The following is a 21,380-nucleotide window of genomic DNA, read 5'->3' on the forward strand; positions in this document are numbered from 1 at the left end:
AGATTAGTAACGTCACTGGTATGCGATGGCTGACTTCCGGGGTGTCAATTCTTTGATTAGGTTGACGTATTGCTCATCAGCTGCAGAGGGTTGGACTTCAGGAATGCTCTGTAGAACGCTCTGTTGTTATTGCCGGTGCTATTGCCGTCACAACTCGTCGAATATCTTTTCGTACACATTATCATTTACATTTTTAATTATTTCATGTTTTTCAAATAACATTCCTACTAGAAATGTTTCCTGAACTCGGCCAGAGATCCCACCCAACGTGCGGATGTTGGTGAGATTGAAGGTAGTTCATGCAGTTTCATCCAGAATCGGATTCCAGAGGGCCGAGGGACACTTGCTCAACCGAGTTCCACTCCGTACCGGAAACGGATTGTATTTCATTTTATTACCGACACGCGTGTTCGTGGTGGACCATGTGGGTCGGAAAATGCCTTTGGAAAACAGACCCATCCGCTCAGCCTTCAGCGATCTTCATGGAGCGGAGTGTATTTTCGTCTTCATCCGAATGGCATCTCGATAGTCTGCACCTCTGCACTAGACACTAGACTAGTACTCCGTGTGTTGAATTGAGGTCACACAAACACACACCTACTCAGGGATGCTCGAATGTTTAAAGACTCCTCCTCCAGACTGGCCCAGACTGATGTGCCTCTGAATGGTTGCTTCTTTGGTCGGTTTGCTTCTTTCGCCATCAGACCTACACTCTATAGCATCGTTCGATTTAGTGCTGACGGAACGGAACGAAGGAACGAACGTCCAGCTCGATTTCTAGACAGGAACTTTGTTTTCCAACAGTATCTGCGCCCCGCGTATCTGTTCTCTATTTATGTAATTCGAACTGCGTATGGTTAAAACCTCGCGAATTTTAAACCAAAAATGGTCAACTGAACCCAAACTTTTTGCATTGTGTAGCGTTTTCGTTTAAAGCGCGCTTAAAAGCGCGAGTAGCGTATTCAACGAATGTTTTTCCTGAAGCTTCCGACGGAAACTGATTTCCTTTTGTGCATTGCTTCGAGTTTGATCTTACCTTTCTCCCCCATCCCTTTCGGTGGCCAATTTCTTTCCAATTCCAGCGGAATAGAGAAAATGTTAACTACGACTTTTGACGGTTTTAAGAGAAAATGTTTGGAAATAAATACAGGCCGAGGGGCCTGGTGTCAAATTCGTTGACCTCTGCATAACATCTTCCTGTCCTGAGTGACCTCCTCTCTCCTAACCTCTCGCTCTCTATCTCACGCTCTCAGTCTATCTCTCTCTTTCACAGACCTGCAATCAAACGGTTTGCGACTGCAAGGGGCTGAAGGGCAGCACCGGGCAGCTCGGACCGCACGGCGTCCCGGGGACCGCCGGTGATCCGGGTGATCTCGGGTTCGATGGGCCGCCGGGGCTACGCGGGGAGCCGGGCAACCGAGGCGAGCTGGGCGTAACCGGCCCCAAAGGATATCGGGTGAGTACCGGCCATGGACCAGTGGGCGGTCACTTTTATTAACGGTGGCTTCTCTCTCTCTCTCCACAGGGTGACACTGGCGAGCGGGGACCGCAGGGTGTGCCGGGGTACGGGGGGTTGCCGGGTGAGAGCGGGTTCCGGGGGCCGTTCGGGCTGGACGGGTGCAACGGGACGGACGGCGCGATGGGCACACCGGGGTACCCGGGACCACCGGGGCCGCGGGGGCCGCAGGGTCCGGCGGGGTTGCAGGGGTTTCGGGGCGATTCGGGCGAAGGTGGCATCAACTCGAAGGGTACCAAGGGTGACAAGGGCGTAAGCGGTGGCCCCGGGCAGCCGGGAATGCGCGGGTGGAAGGGCGAGCGGGGTGCCAGGGGATACGACGGAACGACTGGGGCGCCCGGCGACGACGGGTGGCCCGGGGAGCGCGGGGACAAGGGCGAGGCCAGCCACGTGTTCTGCCCGGGGGAGCCGGGGGAACCGGGGGAACCGTTCCTCATGCTGATCGGGCGCAACGAAACGGTCAACATCGGCGTGAAGGGCTCGAAGGGTGAACGGGGCTGGGACGGGGCGGCCGGCCAGCACGGGCTGAAGGGGGACTCGGGCGTGCAGGGCGAGCGGGGCCAGAAGGGGTTCAAGGGCGAGGAGGGCAACGAGGGCGACCGGGGCAAGCAGGGCAAGGTGGGGCCACCGGGGTCGTCCGGAGAGAAGGGTGAGAAGGGGGCGCCCGGATATGCGGGCCGGGACGGGGAACCGGGCGACCGGGGGCCGACCGGGGACGACGGGCTTGCGGGGCAACCGGGGCGGCAGGGAGCACCGGGGTCGAAGGGCGAGTATCGGCCCGAGCTGGCCCCGATCGTGGTGGGGCCGCAGGGCCCACAGGGCGACATTGGGCCACCGGGTCGGGCGGGGATGGCGGGCATTCCGGGGTCGAAGGGACGGCGCGGGCCGATGGGGCCGCCGGGCCTCCCGGGAGACCCGGGACTGGACGGGGCCCGTGGTGTGAAGGGCACCTCGACCGGGGGCCAGCCCGGCCATGACGGGGAGGGCGGTCCGCAGGGACTGATCGGTGCCCGGGGTCCGCCGGGACCGATGGGGCCGAAGGGGCAGACGGGCTTCACCGGGCGCAATCTGCAGGGCCCGAAGGGGGAACCGGGGACACCCGGGCTGAACGGGGACTTTGGCGAGAACGGGGACCAGGGCGACGATGGGGAGCCCGGCGACAAGGGGCTGGACGGAACGGGCTACAACATTACGGGGCCACCGGGCCCGGTGGGGCATCCGGGGCGGGCCGGGCCACCCGGCGACTGGGGGATGAACGGGTACACGGGCGTCCCGGGCGACAAGGGGTACCGCGGGGAGGACTGCGGCACGTGTCCGCCGGGGCCGCGGGGGGCCAAGGGGAACGGCGGTGACATCGGCCAGCCCGGACTCGACGGCTACGACGGACGCCGGGGGTTGCCGGGACCGCGCGGGGAAAAAGGAAACCGCGGCAAGCCGGGAGTGCAAGGCGACCTCGGACGCAAAGGTAAGAAGGGGTCCTGGGGGGCCACCAAAGGCCACGGATGTTCACAGGATATGTGTACGATTAATACGCATAGGGGTCGGTTTAGATACACCCGAATGCCATTTGGGCTCCAAACCGCGCCAGCAATATTTCAAACGATGATAGACCAAATTTTGTTACGAACACAAGGCATAGGCATTTATGTGAAGTATTAGGAGTTGGCTGAAAAAGCACAATGCACAAGGATTAATGAAAAAACATCAGTGTTTTTCGGATCAGAAATTGAGTATCTAGGATACAAGAAGATGTCTACCGGCAGTACCGACTGCTCTATTAGCGGGGGTAATTACCCAAATCACTTCAGGGAAACTGTCAGGTGGATACCAGCTATCATAAAAAAGAAGATTAGTCGATTGAGGTACCTAATTAGTGTGAACGGAATAGTGCAGGTATGCAAGAAGCAGAGTACGAGGGAGATCAACACATGGATCTACCCGATGTAACCAAGTCAATCTAAGGGTACAGAGAAAAGCAAGCGAAGTGAGACGAATCCACCACCTGTACGACGATCTCAGCGGTTAGAAGGGCAACCGTGGTTAAAGTATCTTCGATAGGTAAACTCCGTTTAAGGGAGAGACTGTATTATAGTAAGTGTGTATAGTAAGTAAGTAAGTGTGAGGGATAAATGTGACGAGGTTAGAATTAGAACAACGGGGAAATAAACGGCAGTTGCATTCGCATGAAAGACAGTACGCTAGCATCGTTTGTTTGAGTCATAATAACTGACCTCACGTCTCCGATTGCAGGTGAAAAAGGCGACATCGGGGAAAGCGGAGTGCCGGGAACGCCCGGAGCGCCGGGCATCGTGCGCGACAGCGGCGAACTCCGGATGCCGGAACGAGGCGAGGACGGTGGCATGGGGCCCCGGGGAGAGCAGGGCCCGACCGGCGACGCGGGTGACCCGGGCCCGACCGGGTACGATGGGCGGCCGGGCGAGCAGGGCGAGTACGGCGACGACGGCTTTCCAGGCCGCCCGGGACAAGACGGGCGGCCGGGAGAACCGGGCCGCGACGGGTTCGCGGGACGAGACGCATTCGTCAACGAGTACAACGCGTGGTCCATCCGCGGCGTCCCCGGAGGTCCCGGTGATGGGTAAGTAACGAGTGCGACGGACGCGGATGGCGGAACTTGTTGCATCTTTCATCTTTTGTTCAGTTTATACAATTCTGCCGACAAGTTTGGCATGAGCCTATGATAGTAATTGATCAACCCTAAAAATGTTTGTAGTTGACTCATATTTTCGGGTACGGGTGCATTCTGAATTGCTTTTACTTTCGACTGTAATGGTTTAATACCCTTATCCGTGACTTCATGGCCTAAATACTCTATGCTCGACTTATGATTTTCTATTTTATTCACAGTATGTGCCATCGCTAGCTATACATTTGTCCTATTTCTCTGCTAAATCATGGATTCCCAGACGAAAGAATTCTTCGTCTTTTTAAGTAAACTAATTAGTCATCTAATTTCGACTTCCTTGTAGAAAAACGAAGACCTGCTCAGCCAATACGTGTCCCATCGACGAAAAAGAATGATATTCGGAAAGAGCCAAGTCTGGTGAAAAACGCGGGCGGGATAGCAGCTCCCATCCAAGTGATTTGATAGTATCCTAAAACAGTTTGGCTTTTTGGGGACATTTGGGGCTCAGGCCTCTGGCCACTGGGCGCCTCCATTTTTTTGATAAGAAAAACGGCTTTTTGGTCGTTTCTCGATCAATTGATGGGTTGCAAACCGAAATAATTTTTGTTTCGACCTGAAATCATTTACCTGATATCAATATAAGGTAATGATGAATGAACAGCAAAACTGGGAAGTCCCAATCGGCAGGTACAGCCATCTTTTAACAGTCCGGATCTCAATGCATAGACCTAGTATGCTACGGATTTGTTTATATTTATCTTTCCGTTATGACTGTTTAATTTTTCTAGAACTTGGTATAAATTTGTTTTACATTCATCATAATCCTTTCCCCCGACAATAATATCATCAATATATGCCCATCGCTGTGTACCCTTCAAAATGGTATCTATTATGCTCTGGAATATTGCTGGTGCCTTGCGTACTCCGAAAGCCATTCTTGTACATTTAAATAATCCCTTGTGCGTATTTATGGTGCATATTGCTTGTGCGGACTGGGATAATTTTACTTGCAGATACGCCCCTGACAGGTCTATCTTACAAATATCACAAACTTGTTGCATCTTTGACGGTCTCGACTAGACTGTGTTTCGGTTGTTCGGTAGTTCGGTTACACTGAATGCTTATACTAATACATACACTACTTATTACACTATTACATACACTACATTCTCGCCTCTAAACTTGGTTTACATTATATACCATAGTAGCTAACGATTCCCCCTTCTTTCAGTGGAGCGAAGGGCGAGCGGGGCGACCAGGGTGACCGCGGCGAGCCGGGAGCGATGTCAGCCATGGACTTCTCGATCGCCGGCGACAAGGGCGTGGTGGGAGAGACTGGCGCCCCAGGCCCGAAAGGCGAGAAGGGCTACCGCGGCGAGACGGGCTTCCTGGGGTTGCGCGGTTTCGACGGACCACCCGGCCTCCAGGGCCTCAGCATCCCAGGGCCGGACGGGTACAAGGGCTACTACGGCATCATCGGAGACCACGGGCCGGCGGGGCCGCCCGGGAGCGACGGAACACCCGGCGTGGACGGAATCGCCGGGCTGCAGGGCCTGCGAGGCCAGCGCGGTGACCCAGGCCGCCCGATCCTGATGGGCGAGAAGGGCGTCGAGGGCGAGGGCGGCTTCTACGGTGAGATCGGAGACAAGGGCTTCCGGGGGCCGGAGGGAGTGCGCGGCCCGCACGGAACGGTCGGCGTGAAAGGCGAACAGGGCGAGCCCGGCTCGTACGGGAAGCCGGGGCTGCGAGGCAACAAGGGTCAGCCGGGCGACATCGTCTACGGGGACCGCGGGGCGCCGGGGGCGCCCGGGCGCGACGGACGCATCGCACCGTACGGCGACAAGGGCGAGCGCGGTGACGCCGGCATCGAGGGACCGCAGGGCCCGAAGGGCGAAGGCGGGGCCATCGGGCGCGACGGCTTCCCGGGGCTGCCGGGTGACGACGGAGCGGCCGGCGAACGCGGTCTTGCCGGGCGGATGGGCGACATGGGCGAAGAAGGCTACACGGGCGAGCGGGGCCTCACCGGAGACATCGGCCACCCGGGACTGACGGGCGCCCGAGGTCTGGTGGGCATGCGGGGCCCCCCGGGGCTGGCTGGAGACCCGGGTGACATGGGACTCCCGGGCCGGAACGGCGCGTACGGACGGAAGGGCGAACGGGGAGACATCGGCGACATGGGACCGCGCGGCCAGAAGGGCGGCGCTTCGTTCAGTGGCATGAAGGGCGAGGTGGGCGAGCCGGGTATGCGCGGAGCCCCCGGCTACGACGCGCGCCCGGGCCAGATGGGCCGGAAGGGTCAGGAGGGAGACCCGGGCCTAGCGATCGATGGACAGCGCGGCACCAAGGGCCAGAAGGGAGCCCCCGGCTACCACGGACTGCCAGGCCGGCCCGGTGCGAAGGGCGAGCGCGGCGAAGAAGGAGTGCTCGGCCAGAAGGGCCTCGGCGGCGACAAGGGACGCGACGGATATCCCGGCATCAGTGGACGCCCCGGGCGGTTGGGCGCACGGGGAGCGGTCGGAGCGCGCGGTGAACAGGGAGCGCGTGGCCAAAGCGGAGACCCGGGCGTCGATGGGCTGCGCGGTTACGGCGGTGAGAAGGGCCTGCGCGGTGACGTCGGATTGGCGGGGTTGGTGGGGATGCCGGGACAGCCCGGCGACCGCGGATTCCCGGGCATCCCCGGCAACGTGCTGGCGGCGGCTGCCCAGAAGGGCGACCAAGGCGACCCGGCTCCGGAAGGCCCGGAAGGTGACCAAGGGCCCCCGGGTCTGAAGGGCACGCGGGGCTACCCGGGACGGAAGGGAACGCAGGGCCCGACCGGCTACCCGGGGATGGCCGGCATCGAGGGACGCGACGGTCCGAAGGGACAGCGCGGTGACGTCGGCCGCAAGGGACCTCCCGGTCAGCTGGAGGCGGTTCCGGAGCGCGGAGAGGCGGGTGACGCCGGCTTCGACGGATTCACCGGGCGACCGGGGCTCCCCGGCAACAAGGGGGCACCGGGTGACTACGGTGACAACGGGCTGATCGGGATGCCTGGCCAGCCAGGCTTCGTGAACGGCGCACTGAAGGGTACCCGCGGAGACGTCGGCTTCGAGGGCGCCCCCGGGCCCGACGGCCTACCCGGCCTCCCCGGCATCGAAGGTCTGATGGGCCCGGCCGGACCGCGGGGTCTCCCCGGAAGCATCGGCCCGATAATGCCCGGGTTCCGAGGGGACCCGGGCGAGGACGGCCTACCGGGGCTGGAGGGCCTTCCCGGTCCGTTCGGATTCCCGGGCGATCGCGGAAGCCCGGGGCTGCCAGGAGTTCGTGGGCTCCCCGGATCCCGCGGCGAGGTGGGCGACGTCGGCGAGGAAGGCTTCAACGGGCGGCTCGGCATGTGGGGAGCGAAGGGCGAGCCGGGTGATCTGCCGTCGCTGGTGAACTGGCGTCCGACGCAACCGGGCGACCGGGGACTGTCCGGGAACCGGGGGCTCCTCGGTGACGAAGGCGAATCCGGCCCACCCGGCTACCCGGGGCTGCGCGGCCTGAAGGGTATGCAAGGAGCGACCGGCGAAGAGGGTTCACCGGGCCAACCCGGCACCAAGGGCGAACGCGGCATTGCCGGAGCCCCCGGAGTCAGCGGCCTCGATGGTCGTCCAGGCGAACCAGGACTCCCCGGGGATGATGCACCACCGCCACCACCACCCAACAACCTCGGGTATCTGTTCACGCGCCACTCGCAGAAGGTGGCCGTACCGGAGTGCCCCATCAACACGCACAAGCTGTGGGACGGATACTCGCTTGCGAACGTCATCGCCAGCAGCCGGTCGATCGGTCAGGACCTCGGCTCGGCCGGCTCCTGCCTGCGGCGCTTCAGCACGATGCCGTTCATGTTCTGCGACATCAACAACGTCTGCAACTACGCATCCAACAACGACGACACGATCTGGCTGGCGACGCCCGAACCGATGCCGATGTCGATGGCGCCGATCCCCGCCGACCAGGTCTCGCGCTACGTCTCGCGCTGCAGCGTGTGTGAGTCGAACACGCGCGTCATGGCCCTGCACAGCCAGTCCATGAGCATCCCCGACTGCCCGGAGGGCTGGGAGGAACTCTGGCTCGGCTACAGCTACGTCATGGTATGTTCCCTGGACCCGAGGCTCCCAGAATTCCCCTAGTGAGCTCCTTGTGTTTCCTCTCGTGACGTTTCTAGCACACATCGGACAACTCGGGTGGCTTCGGGCAGGACTTTGTGTCGCCCGGCTCGTGTCTGGAGGAGTTCCGACCGCAACCGGTGATCGAGTGCCACGGGCACGGGACGTGCAACTTCTACGACGGCGTGTCCTCCTTCTGGCTGACCGTCATCGAAGACGAGGCGCAGTTTAACCAACCACAGCAGCAAACCCTGAAGGCTCACCAGACGAGCAAAGTCAGCCGGTAAGTGACCAACGTGACAGGATGCGGCGCCATTCGCTTTGATTCCGACGATCGACTTCCCTTTCGCAGGTGCATCGTGTGCCGCCGGAAGCCGAGCATCATGCGCGTGCTGAACGGTGGCGGATCGATCAGTGCCTCGGCTCTGCGCCGACCGCAGACGGCCACCGTGTCCAGGCCGCAGTATCCGCCGCCGCCACCACACTACGCAGGCAACGGGCGAAGGCAGCCAGGCGGCCAAGCGGCCGGAGGCCGACGGCGAAAGCTCAACCGTAACCAGGGCTAGCAGCAGCAGCAGGAGGTCTAGCGCTGGGAAGGATTAGTGGGAAAGTTTAGGATTAGCATTATGCGTGTGTCTGTGTGTGCCATTATCAATCTCGCCCCCTTGTCCTCGGGCAGGGGGGAGCGAGTACCCTTTCGCGCTCCTAGGACTTACGGGGCTCTGACACTAATTTCTCTGCCAATAACAAAACTGCCATACAGGAAGGGACTGGCACACCTGGCCTTGGCCTTCCTAACCGAATGTCCTTTAATTAGCGTAGCATCTACTTCCTTCATTACGTGCCAAGCAGCCAAGGGGAGCGTCGAGCGTCAGGCGCTAGCGTCAGCTTTATGTAACTGTAGAAAGCCAAGCCACAACAGAAACCAAACGAACTATGTAAACGAGTTACTACGAGTTAATAAAGATGGAAAATCTTAACAACACCGAACCGCGTTTCCGTGTTTCCGTGTTTCCGTGTTTCCGTGTTCACTTACCGAGGGCTTGGTTTCTGCCTTAAACCAGATTCTAGATGAATCGACTCTTTTGGCCTGCAACGGGCAGAGTGGATGTGCAATTGCTACCGGCGGAATCTCAGTAAGAATGGTGAAAAACATACTGAATGGTGGAAAACTGAATGTTTAACTGAAATTTACCCACATTTTGTATCGAAGACCTCCTTTGTAAAGAGGGGAGGGTTTTCAAACCATTCACCATAACATTTCCCCCATGAAACGAGTCACCCTGTAGAGGCCGGCCACGAGCACAACTGCCACAGTTCACCACCACAGCGATCAACTGTGGCTGGTTGCATGCAAAAAACCAAACCAAAATGTCAAAACGAGTTAAAATGTCAAAACGAGCCAAAACGTCAAAAAGTCTAGCGCCGACGATAATCGAAACATCCGATGCACACGCAGAACCGATAATACACCGTTCGCAGTACAAAAATAACGGCTCGTGCAGCGGAATTAACAACTAATCAGGTCACCGGCGAGTGAAAACAAGCGTATCGTTTCCGGTAAACATCCTGTGCCACCCTCCGTGTAATATGTTCCGAATGCTGAGTGCGCTGGTGAGGTCCCACTTTAAGCTGCTGGCCGCGGTCTGGCTGGTGTCGGTGCTGGCCGGCCTGGCCCCGGTCTGTCCGGTCGGTGCGGAAAAGGAAATACCGCTGACAAAGTTTAGCCAGGATGTGGGCGGTTACGGGGCCACCATGTCGTTCCTCTACTGGTAACATTGCGATTCCGCACGACACGGCATCGAGTATCGATCCGTCGCACCGAACGCGTACTTGATGCAATTAACACCTTGCCTGTTTGCAGCTATTCGTGCGGGTACCGCAAAGCGTTCGATGACTACTACAACATCATCCGCGAGAAGTATCCGGAAATCACGATCCGCGGGGCCAACTACGACCCGTCCGGGTTCAACATGGTGCTGTCGAAGGTGCTGCTCGTTACGAAGCTGCTGCTAATTGTGGCCCTTATGTCCAACTACGATCTGGGCCGGTTCATTGGCAATCCGTTCGCCGGCTGGTGGCGCTGGTGTTACAACAACAAGCTGTACGCGTCCATGATGATCTTCTTCCTGGGCAACACGCTCGAGGCACAGGTAGGTCCGGGGAAATTGGCGGCCAGCCAGGTCGGACATCAATAATGCCACTGTGCTGTGTGCTCTTTCCTTTTCCCACCCATCTCGGAACAGCTCATCTCGTCCGGTGCGTTCGAGATTACGCTCAACGATGTGCCGGTTTGGTCGAAGCTGGAGACGGGCCGGTTTCCGGCTCCACAGGAAATGTTCCAGATCATCGACAATCACCTGCTGTTCGCCAACAAAATCGAACCGAAGCCAGACTTTGTGAAGTAAGGCGCCGTGCGCGCCGCGGAAGCGCGCCTAGACTCCGCCGTGGCCACCTTCGTGGGGGATGCTGTTTTCTATGTATTATCATTTGTTCTGGCCAGTGGCCGATTCGGGCCCGCGGTTTATTGTTTTATTACGTTTAACGCGAACCAGTTTCCGAGCGTCACCGTCTTGTGGCCGCCAGTGAGGAGAGTGATCGGGGATGTTGTTTATTTTGTGTTTCTTTATTCTTTCCTATCACAATACTCTCAGTGTGTGTGTTTGTCGGTCCACAAAGTGAGTAAAACCCTACGTCACCCGGGCGTTCGCTGGCTGTGGGGGGAAATGGACCGTAATCTACTGCAGTGCAGACTGCACTAGGCTAGTCTTATGGCAATCTATTCGTGGGCATTACACCGCGCGCGTGTGTGTGTGTGTATGGTGGAAGCTATGTTGTGTGGTTCGGTGCTGTGGTTGGATTGAATAAAATAAATTAACAAAACATAACTCGAGTGCGAGTGCTCTTTCGTGTTTGTTAGTCGAAGGGATTGCTAGGGGAGTGGACCTATTAGCATAGTGATAAGTGGAGCGAAAGATAGGGGGAGGACGATACGATAACACGCGCGAGCTTCACAGCGTTTGAAGATGCGTGGTGGATGAGAGGCACAATAAGCTGATAAGAGAAATCTCTACCCCCTGCGGAATGATTCACTCGAATTGAACGGTGCGATCTGGACTAACACCATGCAAGGCACAACTCAACCATTGTAATGATAGCTTATTTTCCCGTAGTGTCCCGGCGAATTATCGAAAATCTGCCAAAACTATTACACTGTTCATAGCCCTCCCCGACAGTGTGTTCATAGCCCTCCCCGACAGAACAGTGTTCGATCAAAGGACTCCAACGTCTCCTTTTCGTTCCATGGCGATGAGCAAGGAAGTTGGATGTTGTCAAAGCCGAAGCCAATCAATCAGCTATCGATTGGCGGCGAAACACTTCATCAAACGCCGACGGAACACAATCTCCTGCGCCGTCTCGACGTCCCAGTGTATAAACAACCCGCGTAGTCCTTTGCCCGGCAGGATTCAAGAAACAACCGAGACCGAGTCCTTCGACGCACGCACATTCTAGCAACGTGCACGTGTGTGTGCGGGCGCTATGCGAAAATCAATTACCATTGTGTGTAGCGATCCTTGCAGACGTCTGCGCCCGCCGTATGCGTGTGCGTGCGTACGTGTACACAATCTGTTTACATACTCCGCCTGCTGCTCCGCCTGCTGCTCCGCCTGGTGTTCCGCCAAAATAGTAAACCCTTCGAACGTCTCCTTCCGCTGGTGTGTTCCAAGGATCGATAGCTCCGGGTTGGAGGAGGGTGGCGCGCGCTATCTGTGTGTATGTGTGTTGGTGAGCACGAACCGGAATTGGGTCGGCAGGGGTGAGTTTTCCCGACGCACACACACAGCACCGGCGCTTGCGGAAATAACAGGGAAACCGTGACGATGACGACGGGACTTTCCACCGAGTGGTGCGCTTAGTCGCACCGAGGGTGACAATGTACACGGACGTCTCTCACGGCACGGACGCACGTTGACCGCCGTCGTCACAAAGTGTGTGTGTGTGAGTGAGAGAGAAAGAGGGCGGAAGGGGCTTATCTGTGGCTCTGCAAGTGATCTGCGGTTTGCAGCCCCTCGGCGGACGGGGTATTCTGAGGTGTCCGGCCCGTGGTCAGGTGCAGGTTTTGCATAACTTTCTCCCAGCGCGGCCCACCCGTCGTCAACAGCGTCGTTGCACTTTGTTCCACAGCCCAACACACACCAACACACACGGGGCACAGAGGAACACTCTACTGCGCAGCAGTGCGTCGACGCGACGGTGCTGCTGGAACCTCCTCACAACCTCCCCCGGGCGACGGACACTTTTGGGGGGGCGTCCACCCTGTGTGCAGCAGTGTGGGGCGTGTTGCTGACAGACGTGTCAACTTCGGAAGGACGAAGAGAAACGACGTACCAGAGTGAGAAAGAGGGCCTGCCTATCCCTGGCTGCTGTCCGGATGTGACGTCGTCCGTGTGAAACCAATCTGTAGCTGTGTAGTAATACTAAGGAGCGAGCCTTAAGCAGTTTTGCTCAAGTTGACGGATGAGCTACGACCGAGGAGCTGTGTCGTAGTAGGCCGAGGGAAAACCAATCTCGCGCGCGTGCATCACACACCGCCTGCTGTGACCGGGTCCCGAGCCCGAGCGGGGACACTGGAAAGAGGGGACCTCTAGGGACGTGGTCTGGTCTCGTGGACGGTATCCGCATGACGTTGATACTGGTGCTGCTGTTTCTGAAGAACATTTGCGTGTTCCTGAACAAGCTTGTGCTGCGCTGTTACAACTCGTTCCTGATTCACCCGCACCACCACCCGGACGGTGGCAAGCACGGCCACGGCTGGGGAGGCGGCGGAGGCGGCTGGGGAGGTAGCGGTCCCGGAAGCGGTAGCGCCGGGCACAGCAGCGGGGGACACGGTACCGGCCTCGGTGTACGGCCGCGCCGCAACCGTCGGAACCGGGCCGAGCAGCTACTGATGGTGAGCCGGGAACAGCAGCCAGGAGCGCAGGGTGTCGGTGAAGGGACAGGTGTCCGGCCCCAGCACTACAGTCACCACTACTACTGAGCTGCCCGGGTGCGTGGCCGGGGGGGCATGCATGAGTGCTAGGAGACCACCGTCTCCGCGTTCGATCCGCGTCCGCAGCGGTCGCAGCAGCTGTGCGGTGGTGGCCACCGCCGAACCGCAGCACGACGACGACGACGCACTGATGACTATCAACGAGAACCGTAATGTGGGGAGCGCGGGCAACGATGGAGCGGCCACCGATGGAGCACCGTTATCGGGTGCGTCATCCACGGCCTCCTCCGTCAGCTCGTCGGAGTCGGGAACGTTCGACCAGCCGGGTCTGGCAGCGGGCGGGGCAGCCGGCTCTCCGAGTCACTCGATGGACGCGATGGACAGCCCAGCGTCGCTGGCGGCGCTCGAGCAGGTCAACAACAATGCGGCATTCGGGCTGCTGCAGCCACCGCCACCGTACGACGAGCGGCCCCTGGTGAATGGATGCGAGGACAAGTGGAGCTGGAACAAGCGGGACCGCTCGAAGGAGGTGTGGCTGAGCGGGCCCAACAACCGGAAGGTGCACTTTCACCCGAACTGGAGCAAGGGCACGGCTGGGATCCGCGGGACGCGCGTCCTCAACAATGGCCGCTACTACTGGGAGATCAGCGTCTCGCAGCGGGTCTTCGGGACGAGGTACGTACGCGCTCCCCCCAGCCCGTGTTTGTGTGTGTGTGTCGCGCCCCAGGTTCTTTGTCCTCCAGAAAATCGATAATCCGAAGGTCTCCGTGAGTGGAAGGCCCGTGAGTAGTGGCTCCCTCTGCGCAATCCGCGGTCGTCAGTCATCGCACCGTCGTAGCGTGGCCATGACGCACCGCGTTTCATCGAACGATGGTGGTGGTGACGAGGTCATTGTGTGCGAACCGTTGCTAGGTGTCCACGGCCCGGCCACGCACTGCAACAACCCCATCACGTCACGAGGGAAGCCTTGAGGCCGTGTTAGGCACCGCACGAGGGTTCAGCTGCTGCCTCGATGGCGATTGTTATGCACGGCATTCCGTGTTCTTGTTGCTGCGTTCTCTTATCAGGCCCATCAGCCATTAGCCGTAGGGAACTGTTGCCTGCCCGGACATATGGTGGAAGTGGTCCTTGCGCCATCCTGGCACCCTGGAGCAGCGGGCAGAGTGTAGCTTTGTGACCACGCACCAACAAGGTTTTCCACAAGACATCCGCTTCAGGGTGGCAGGGTTACATTTTCGGTTCCTGGCCTGTTCTTGGATGTCCGGAACTTCTCCAAGGCAGACGGCAGAGTCGTTTCTCTAAAAGCCATTCTGTGAAGATCTCGGAACCATTCCGCATGAGCTAAAAACCGCGAATTCACAGTCGATTACTGTGCACTGTGTCTAGGGACCAAGATTATATTTAAACAGACCGTGACCAAACGGAAATGGCGATGTATGCGGTGTATCAGCTATATCCGGGACAGGTCACGTAGTGTCCTCTGACGGCCGCCGTCGCCATCTGTTGATTCATCGATGGTCCGTGTTTATTGTCCGATGTGACGACGCAATAGCAAGGACATAATGGACTCGCTTGAAGTGTAGATGTGGGTGTGTGTGTGTGTCATCATTAAGGAACTGGCTTCCGCGACAGATTAAATGTCTATGATTGTCACTATCATTTGGGAATATCATTTCTTTTCTCCAACACACCAGAAGGCCTTACAGTTATTGCTACCGCCACAACAATGTTTGGCCTTATTTGTTCCTTCATCTTTCTGTGCCAAGAACCCAAGTCGCCTAGTCAGACCTAAAAACTTCCCTCAGAAGGAGCATATACTCTTCGATTTAATCTTAAACTCAATAACCGTTTTTTCCAGATTATCTTTTGCTGAACTGAACACACTGTCAGTGAATCGAACTACTTCGATAAACAACCTTCGTCTGTGTGTCCGCCTGTTGCCTTTTCCTTCCTTTTTCGCTCACATCTCACAGCCACTAACGAGCGCGATGCGAAAGGGTCTAGTTGGCCCCTGCCAAAGCACGGCCTCCTGATTTATTTGCACGGGAGCTCCATTGGTGGCGCAAAAGTTTCCTCACAAATTAAGCCGCGGGGGCCGCGGAAAACTTCTTTGCCCGTTCAATAAAACATGTTCATTTTAGCTCTGTCTTGGTCCCGCGGTTGGGTCCGACGCCGCGCAGAAAACGGCCACGGCGTAGAAAACAAATCAAGGGCCACAAAAACGCCAGCAAATCCCCTGGTCCACGGATTGCCCTCCCGATGAAACCGATCCTTCGCGCAACGGTACACTCGTAAACAGAGAAAACATTTGTGCCGCCATCATCAGCATCATCGTCGTCGTAGTACACGCTCCGCTGTTTTGCCACGGTCAGCGATTGTGTAATGGAAGCTAATTTTCTCCCTATCGACGGCCATTTCTCGGAACGTTCGCCCGTTGTTATCGCCGCGGTCCGATGGCGCCATTTTTTTTTTGTGAACTAACCGGGGGAAAACCTGTATCGTTCTATCACTGCGCCCGAACTGTGTCCATTGCCGTGTGTTATCTCAGTAAATATTAATCTTCTGCATGGGTTCACCGAAGGGGCCAATAACTGACTGGCTACACTTTTTTGCGCTGTTGTTGCGCTGGACCAACGTGTCCTGAAAAAGTGCCCCAGTTCGATCCACGTCAACATCCACGCCGAATCGAGCAGGGTTAAGAAAGGACCTACGGTGCGCTGTCGGTTGGTTGTTATTTATTCTAATCAAATGCCACTTTACGACGAGTGTCCGCTACTTTTCTGGTCGGTCTGGTCTGGTCCGACCGCAACACTATGGGCACGGACGAAAAACAATCGATTAAACGTTGGTAAAGTTTCCGCTTCCGACTGGCCACCATACCAGCGGCTATCGCCCATGCTCCGTGGCAAGCGTGAAAAACATTCTTTCTTTCGCTCCGATCCGAGGCCCAATAACTCCTGATTTCACCCGTCTGTGGGTCCACCGCCGCGTTCATGTGTGTTGTGCGGTTGGGCACTTTCCAGACGCCACTAATTGACGCCATAAATCGTTGTATTTTCGGTGCCATCTTTGGCACCCCCAAGCAGGCCACCAATTTATTGAAGAAAATGGTGTCGGCTACTTCAAGTGTCAGCGAATCGGTCCTACCGGCGGCCTCACACCAATAGAGTTCCGAAGGACTTTGCTTTAACTATGCACCGCACGCGCCCGACGCCCGTTTAAAGCCCGAAAGTGGTGCTCTCCAAGGATCGCACAAGGAGTTCGGGGTTTTGAAAAATGAAAAAAACTTTGATTTACAGCCCGAAGTCGGTGGCGCGCGGTGCCCGGGAAAAATTTAAATTAGGAGAGCACTCAGCTGGTGGGAGAGAACCGGAGGCCTGAGACCAGAGGCCAGAGGCACGCTTACGTCATTACGGTAAAAGGTCCTCTCGAACGGGCGTCGCCCGACCGACCCGTTCGAGGGACTGTTAATTCGCGTACAAGTGGTTCCGTTGGCAGCGGCCATGTTTTTGCCCGTCTCTGTGTTTGCTCATCTGTCCGACAGGCGGGAACAGAAAACTCTTATTATAACACGAAAAATGCTCCCATGCGGTGGCTTCCCCACCAAAAATGGCACCAAATAAGTTGTTTTGCCTGTGTGTGGCCCCAATTTTTTATCGTGACAGTTTCCCGTTATCCAGCTATTTTTGGGTTCAGTTATTATTAAGCAGAAAAGTCATTAAGATGTAGTCAACATTAAGGACCGTTTGTCTAACTTAAATAAACTATTACGTAGTTCCCCTGTAGCTATCGACGTTCTTTCGTCCCCAACCGGATCTGTCCGCCTGTCGAGTCTAGCGTCCAGGTGCGGGTGCCTGCGCCGTGCAAGGATGGGTTAATATAATTTTTAATTAAAATTACGACATTTTCCCTAGCTTCTCTCGCTCTCTCTCGCTTGCTTGCTCTCTCTATATCTCGGTGGGGTGCGCTACGGACGCCAAGTCGTAGACTTACGCACCCATCCCCACAGACAGCCCCAAGAATTGAAAGGATGCCGACCGAACCGACAAACAAACAGAGTTCCATTCCACGATGCTTCCAGAATTACTTCGGAGCCGGATAGTTTGGACCACTCCACAAGCAACCCTAGAATCCCTGGAGTTTCCTTTTTTTCTTTTTTCGGGGGATGCTTCCTTTATCGTTGTTCCAGCCACTGCTGGTTGGCTCGCTTTTATGATGGCTCTGCAGGACGCAGCTAGACAGTCTCCCGTAGAGTTCGACTGCTGCTGGGAGGTGCTCCGTTTTTATTGGCTTGCTGTTTATTGAAACGGAAATTTAAGTCAATAAAGCTGGTCGGTAGGAGGCTCTGGCTGAAGAGGCTTAACTTTTTGGGGTCGATTGGGTCATCGGACTTTTATCACCTCACAAGCCGATCGGTGCCGGAAAACGGAAGCGCATGAGCATCATTCGCCCACCTGGCTCCGGTCGGTTGTGACGCGGAATGCTGCGAAAAACGGTCGTCAAAAATTAAGATATTACGCCCTCCAACTCTCCGACTTTGCCGTGACAACGGAACCGACGGAAGGGGAACCACTAAAACCGCTTCTATTGTGTGTAATTGCAGAAAAAGGCTGTCTGGGCTGAGATTCGTTACCTCGCCCCGGAGGTGCGCACCCTTCAGTCGCGAAGAGGACAAGGCTCGGCACACACTTGGCAAACTCCTTTTTGAACGACGTTTACGGCAATGGCCGAAGCACTGTCTTGTCGTTGAATTAATTATTCTGAATGGACGGGTTTCAGGTTTTCGGAATGAAACTTCCTACTTCCATTGGAGCGTCCGCGGACGACGTGGACCAGACTTTCACCCGTGGCACCCAAACACCCCCCCACACAGGAGGGTGAGGTCGTAAGGGGCCCGTGTTCGCACTTATCTAAATGCAGATTTATGTTCGGAATGCAAACGGATTGCAAACAAGCAAGACGCGTTCCCGGCGGCGACCAGCGAAGCATCAGAACGGGGTGTGGTTCTGATTCGAACATCACCCCTCCGACTCTGCTCCCCGGCGATAGCGAACGGAATTATGAATTATGCTTCATTCTGGCCAGCACTTCTGTTTTACGTGCCCCGCTGAACGTCTGCCGGTCGGCGGAACGGTGTGTTTGTGTTGCCCACACTCAGTATCAGAAGTGGTCTGTGTTTGCATATGACGTGCGGTTGCATTAGCCCTCACGTAGAAGATGCCTGGAACATGAAAGCACTATTTTGGCCAGGATTACGCGCGACTTTGCCGGGTATTAAAACATTCCATTAGAGGTTGTTCCTGCCGAGCGCAAATCACAACCGATTCTTACAATGGTGGGATTATAAACACTTGCCGTGTAGAAAGTGCTTTTTCACCACTCAAAAAGGGCCTTCAGTGGTCTTCCGGTCTTCCGGTCTTCCTACCTCCGAAACAGGACGACATAATGAAATCGAACGGTACCGACGTTTTGAAATATTTCATTTTATCGTATTGAATTGTTTGGTTGAAGGTTGTATTCCGAAAAGAACCGCATTGAACTACCTCTTCTTGATCATGCTTCCCTGGCATGGTTCATGGGAATGTCGATCGCACACAAAACTCCCTTGCTTCCTTGCATCTTATCAATGGTTCTGTACCACATTCTCTCTCTCTCTATTTCTTCCCATCCAGCATGATGTTCGGCATTGGCACGAAGAAGGCCCGGCTACACGTCAACATGTTCACCAACCTGCTCGGGGAGGACCGAAACGGTTGGGGTCTCTCGCACAAGGGTCTCCTGTGGCACGGCGGTATGGCTCGGAACTACACGAAGCGCTTCAAGGAGAACCAGGCGACCAAGGTTGGCATCCTGTTCGACGGGATTGCCGGCACGCTGACGTACTACAAGGACGACGTTTGTCTGGGTGTGGCGTTCCGTGGTCTCAACGAGGTAGGATTCGAGGCGCTCGCGGATCATGTGTCCCTAATACTAATGGCCCAAACCGTCCCACCCTCCTAGATCCGTGAACCACTGTACCCGATCGTCTGCTCGACGGCGGCCAAGACGGAAATGATCCTCACCGAGACGCGGCGCGATTTCGTGAACCTTCAGGACCGCTGCCGAGCGGTCATCATCAAGCACATTAACACGCAGGAGAAGCTCGACCGGCTCGCCCTGCCGTACTGCATCAAGAACTATCTGGCCGAGGCGATCACGGACAGCAGCACGCCGTTGCGACCGCTGGAGCTGCACATGTCGGAACAGTACCTGTTGTACTGAGAGACGACCCAACAACACAACACAGCGTAGTTAAATTGACCTATTAACTATTTCTATTTGTTGCCGGCGCAGTGCTTGGCCACGACCGGCCGGTCCCATTTGGTTTGTTGCCTTGTTTCCCGGGCCCCACTCGGGCCACTCGGGTTCCGTCAGCCTTAGGTTTATTGGACGAGAAGCCTTGTACGGCGCGCTCTCTCGGACGTTCGGCCTCACAGCGCCACCAGCATCCGGTTCCTTAGGAAAACGTGCAAAACGTGACGGTGTCAACGGATTTTAGTTTTCGCGTTTGTTTGTTATCCTTTTCCATTGTTTGCAACCCAATCCGTGTCGAACTAACAATCGATACGGAGCGTACATCGCAAAGCGAGTGAAACTCTAGTCACATTCTCTCTAGTCACCACCTGGCCAGGGGGCCACTAATAAGCCATACTTCGTCACCATTCCGACGTCGGGCCGTCGGAAACGCTCTGGCTGGCCACGGCTTTAAGGTAAGCTCGTTAGTTTCGTAAGATTAGCATAAATGAGGACGCGCGCGTGTGAATGGCGGCCCTCGAAAAGGTTGAATATCCAAAAGCCGCCGGAAACTCCCGGCAGTGGTGTTAACAGGCACATCGCCGCGTGGAGTTGAAGCCGCGGATCCGGATCTGTACATAGCGATTTGCGCTAAACCGCGCCAACCCTTTCGCGCTGTGGATGCTGGCCAATGGAAACCAAAAACCAATCCCGTCACCATCGGGCGGGTTGAGTGTAAAAAAACCAAACCAAACATTTAAAAAAACATGTGGCAAACAATTGTAGTTCGCAAGTAATCACGAGTGTACGTGTGTTCATGGACGTATGTGTGTGTGGTGAATGTGGAGACAGATTGCGCGAATTGTTGTGTGCTGTGAATGTAATTCACCGAGGGGCACGTGCACCCACGGACCGGCGACTGGCTTTAATATTGTTTATCGATTTTTATTTATGCTTCCCGAGACGGAGCGTTCGACAATTTTATACCAAAAATCATGTGAGCCTCATTTACCACTTTGTTGTGCCATTTGCAAGTGATAGCCACTATTTGTGAGGACTTTTTGTTCTATTTATATTAATTTAAAAGAAAATATTTATTGCAAGTTAATGGTGTATTAATTTATTGTTCCTTTATTTAAAGTTGAAATTGTTTTCTTCAAGAGTTTTCTTTATTTTAATCGTGACAGTCGTGTGTAGATCCGCGAGAACTGAGTGAGCGTGTAAGTGTGTGTGAATGAGGGATTCAAAATTTTAGGAATTTATAGCACGTCGAGACGGAAGGACATTATTCGGTAGATTTTTGAAAGTCGTGTTGTCCCCAGCCAGTGGGCGGCGCGACGCGCATGACAAAAATTCAAAAAGAAACCAACCAAACAAAAAAATCAAACAAAGAGAAACACTCTTTTTATACGTTCACGTGTATCGTTTTATGTTTCAAAATTTTTAAACGGGACACCGATCGGGTTTTGGTGGGCGGACGGCCACGCTGGTGTGTGCGCTGCCGCCAGCCACTCGCGATCGCGTTCCCAACGGAGCACAAATGTAAACTATGAATTTTGGAACTTAAGGATAGTGAAAAAGAAAAAGGAAATAGGAAGGGATAAGTAAATTAAATAGTAAACATTTAAAAAACCAATAATTGGAGGTACCGTTTTCGGCGATTAAGCGGGGTTAGGCAAAATTTAATCGTAAGAGCAGCAACTTCCGGGTGCAGAGATGGCCAACGGTCGATGAAGGATGAGGGAGGGTATCTTTTGTGCATGTAAAGCTCCCAGGCCCATGAGACTGTGGTCTCCAGGTGCGTGGCAGCAGGAGAACGGCGAGGAA

General features: G+C 55.8%; 4 protein-coding genes across 4 annotated transcripts; all 4 read left to right on the forward strand.

Annotated features, from left to right (window-relative positions):
- Nucleotides 1-1,237: 1,237 nt before the first annotated feature.
- Nucleotides 1,238-8,877, forward strand: LOC128270953 (collagen alpha-1(IV) chain; the record flags this gene model as incomplete). Its single annotated transcript, XM_053008383.1, has 6 exons — nucleotides 1,238-1,456; nucleotides 1,526-2,981; nucleotides 3,767-4,112; nucleotides 5,392-8,275; nucleotides 8,350-8,573; nucleotides 8,643-8,877. Coding segments are annotated over 6 exons (5,343 nt in total), but the record flags the coding sequence as incomplete, so codon positions are not given.
- An 849-nt stretch (nucleotides 8,878-9,726) lies between these two features.
- On the forward strand, nucleotides 9,727-11,168 carry LOC128272268 (thioredoxin reductase-like selenoprotein T homolog CG3887). The gene is made up of 3 exons (XM_053010042.1): nucleotides 9,727-10,062; nucleotides 10,155-10,443; nucleotides 10,537-11,168. Exons 1-3 carry the CDS (start codon nucleotides 9,881-9,883, stop codon nucleotides 10,696-10,698), a joined length of 633 nt encoding a protein of 210 aa, XP_052866002.1. The 5' UTR covers nucleotides 9,727-9,880; the 3' UTR covers nucleotides 10,699-11,168.
- Nucleotides 11,169-12,971: 1,803 nt separating this feature from the next.
- LOC128270954 (RNA-binding protein Raly-like) lies at nucleotides 12,972-13,328 on the forward strand. The gene has a single exon (XM_053008384.1). The coding sequence runs from the start codon at nucleotides 12,972-12,974 to the stop codon at nucleotides 13,326-13,328; it is 357 nt and encodes a 118-aa protein (XP_052864344.1).
- On the forward strand, nucleotides 13,254-19,562 carry LOC128273546 (SPRY domain-containing SOCS box protein 3-like). Its single transcript, XM_053011538.1, has 3 exons — nucleotides 13,254-13,955; nucleotides 18,953-19,211; nucleotides 19,281-19,562. Exons 1-3 carry the CDS (start codon nucleotides 13,360-13,362, stop codon nucleotides 19,539-19,541), a joined length of 1,116 nt encoding a protein of 371 aa, XP_052867498.1. The 5' UTR covers nucleotides 13,254-13,359; the 3' UTR covers nucleotides 19,542-19,562.
- Nucleotides 19,563-21,380: the final 1,818 nt, after the last annotated feature.

Source organism: Anopheles cruzii, chromosome 3 (genome assembly GCF_943734635.1).
Source record: "Anopheles cruzii chromosome 3, idAnoCruzAS_RS32_06, whole genome shotgun sequence".
NCBI lineage: Eukaryota > Metazoa > Arthropoda > Insecta > Diptera > Culicidae > Anopheles > Anopheles cruzii.

Coding starts and splice junctions, on each gene's coding strand:
- LOC128272268 (XM_053010042.1), top strand. CDS start 9,881: ATGTTCCGAATGCTGAGTGCGCTGGTGAGGTCCCACTTTAAGCTGCTG. Junction 10,063..10,154: donor ACCATGTCGTTCCTCTACTG/GTAACATTGCGA, acceptor GCCTGTTTGCAG/CTATTCGTGCGGGTACCGCA. Junction 10,444..10,536: donor GCAACACGCTCGAGGCACAG/GTAGGTCCGGGG, acceptor ATCTCGGAACAG/CTCATCTCGTCCGGTGCGTT.
- LOC128270954 (XM_053008384.1), top strand. CDS start 12,972: ATGACGTTGATACTGGTGCTGCTGTTTCTGAAGAACATTTGCGTGTTC.
- LOC128273546 (XM_053011538.1), top strand. CDS start 13,360: ATGAGTGCTAGGAGACCACCGTCTCCGCGTTCGATCCGCGTCCGCAGC. Junction 13,956..18,952: donor CAGCGGGTCTTCGGGACGAG/GTACGTACGCGC, acceptor CTTCCCATCCAG/CATGATGTTCGGCATTGGCA. Junction 19,212..19,280: donor CGTTCCGTGGTCTCAACGAG/GTAGGATTCGAG, acceptor CCACCCTCCTAG/ATCCGTGAACCACTGTACCC.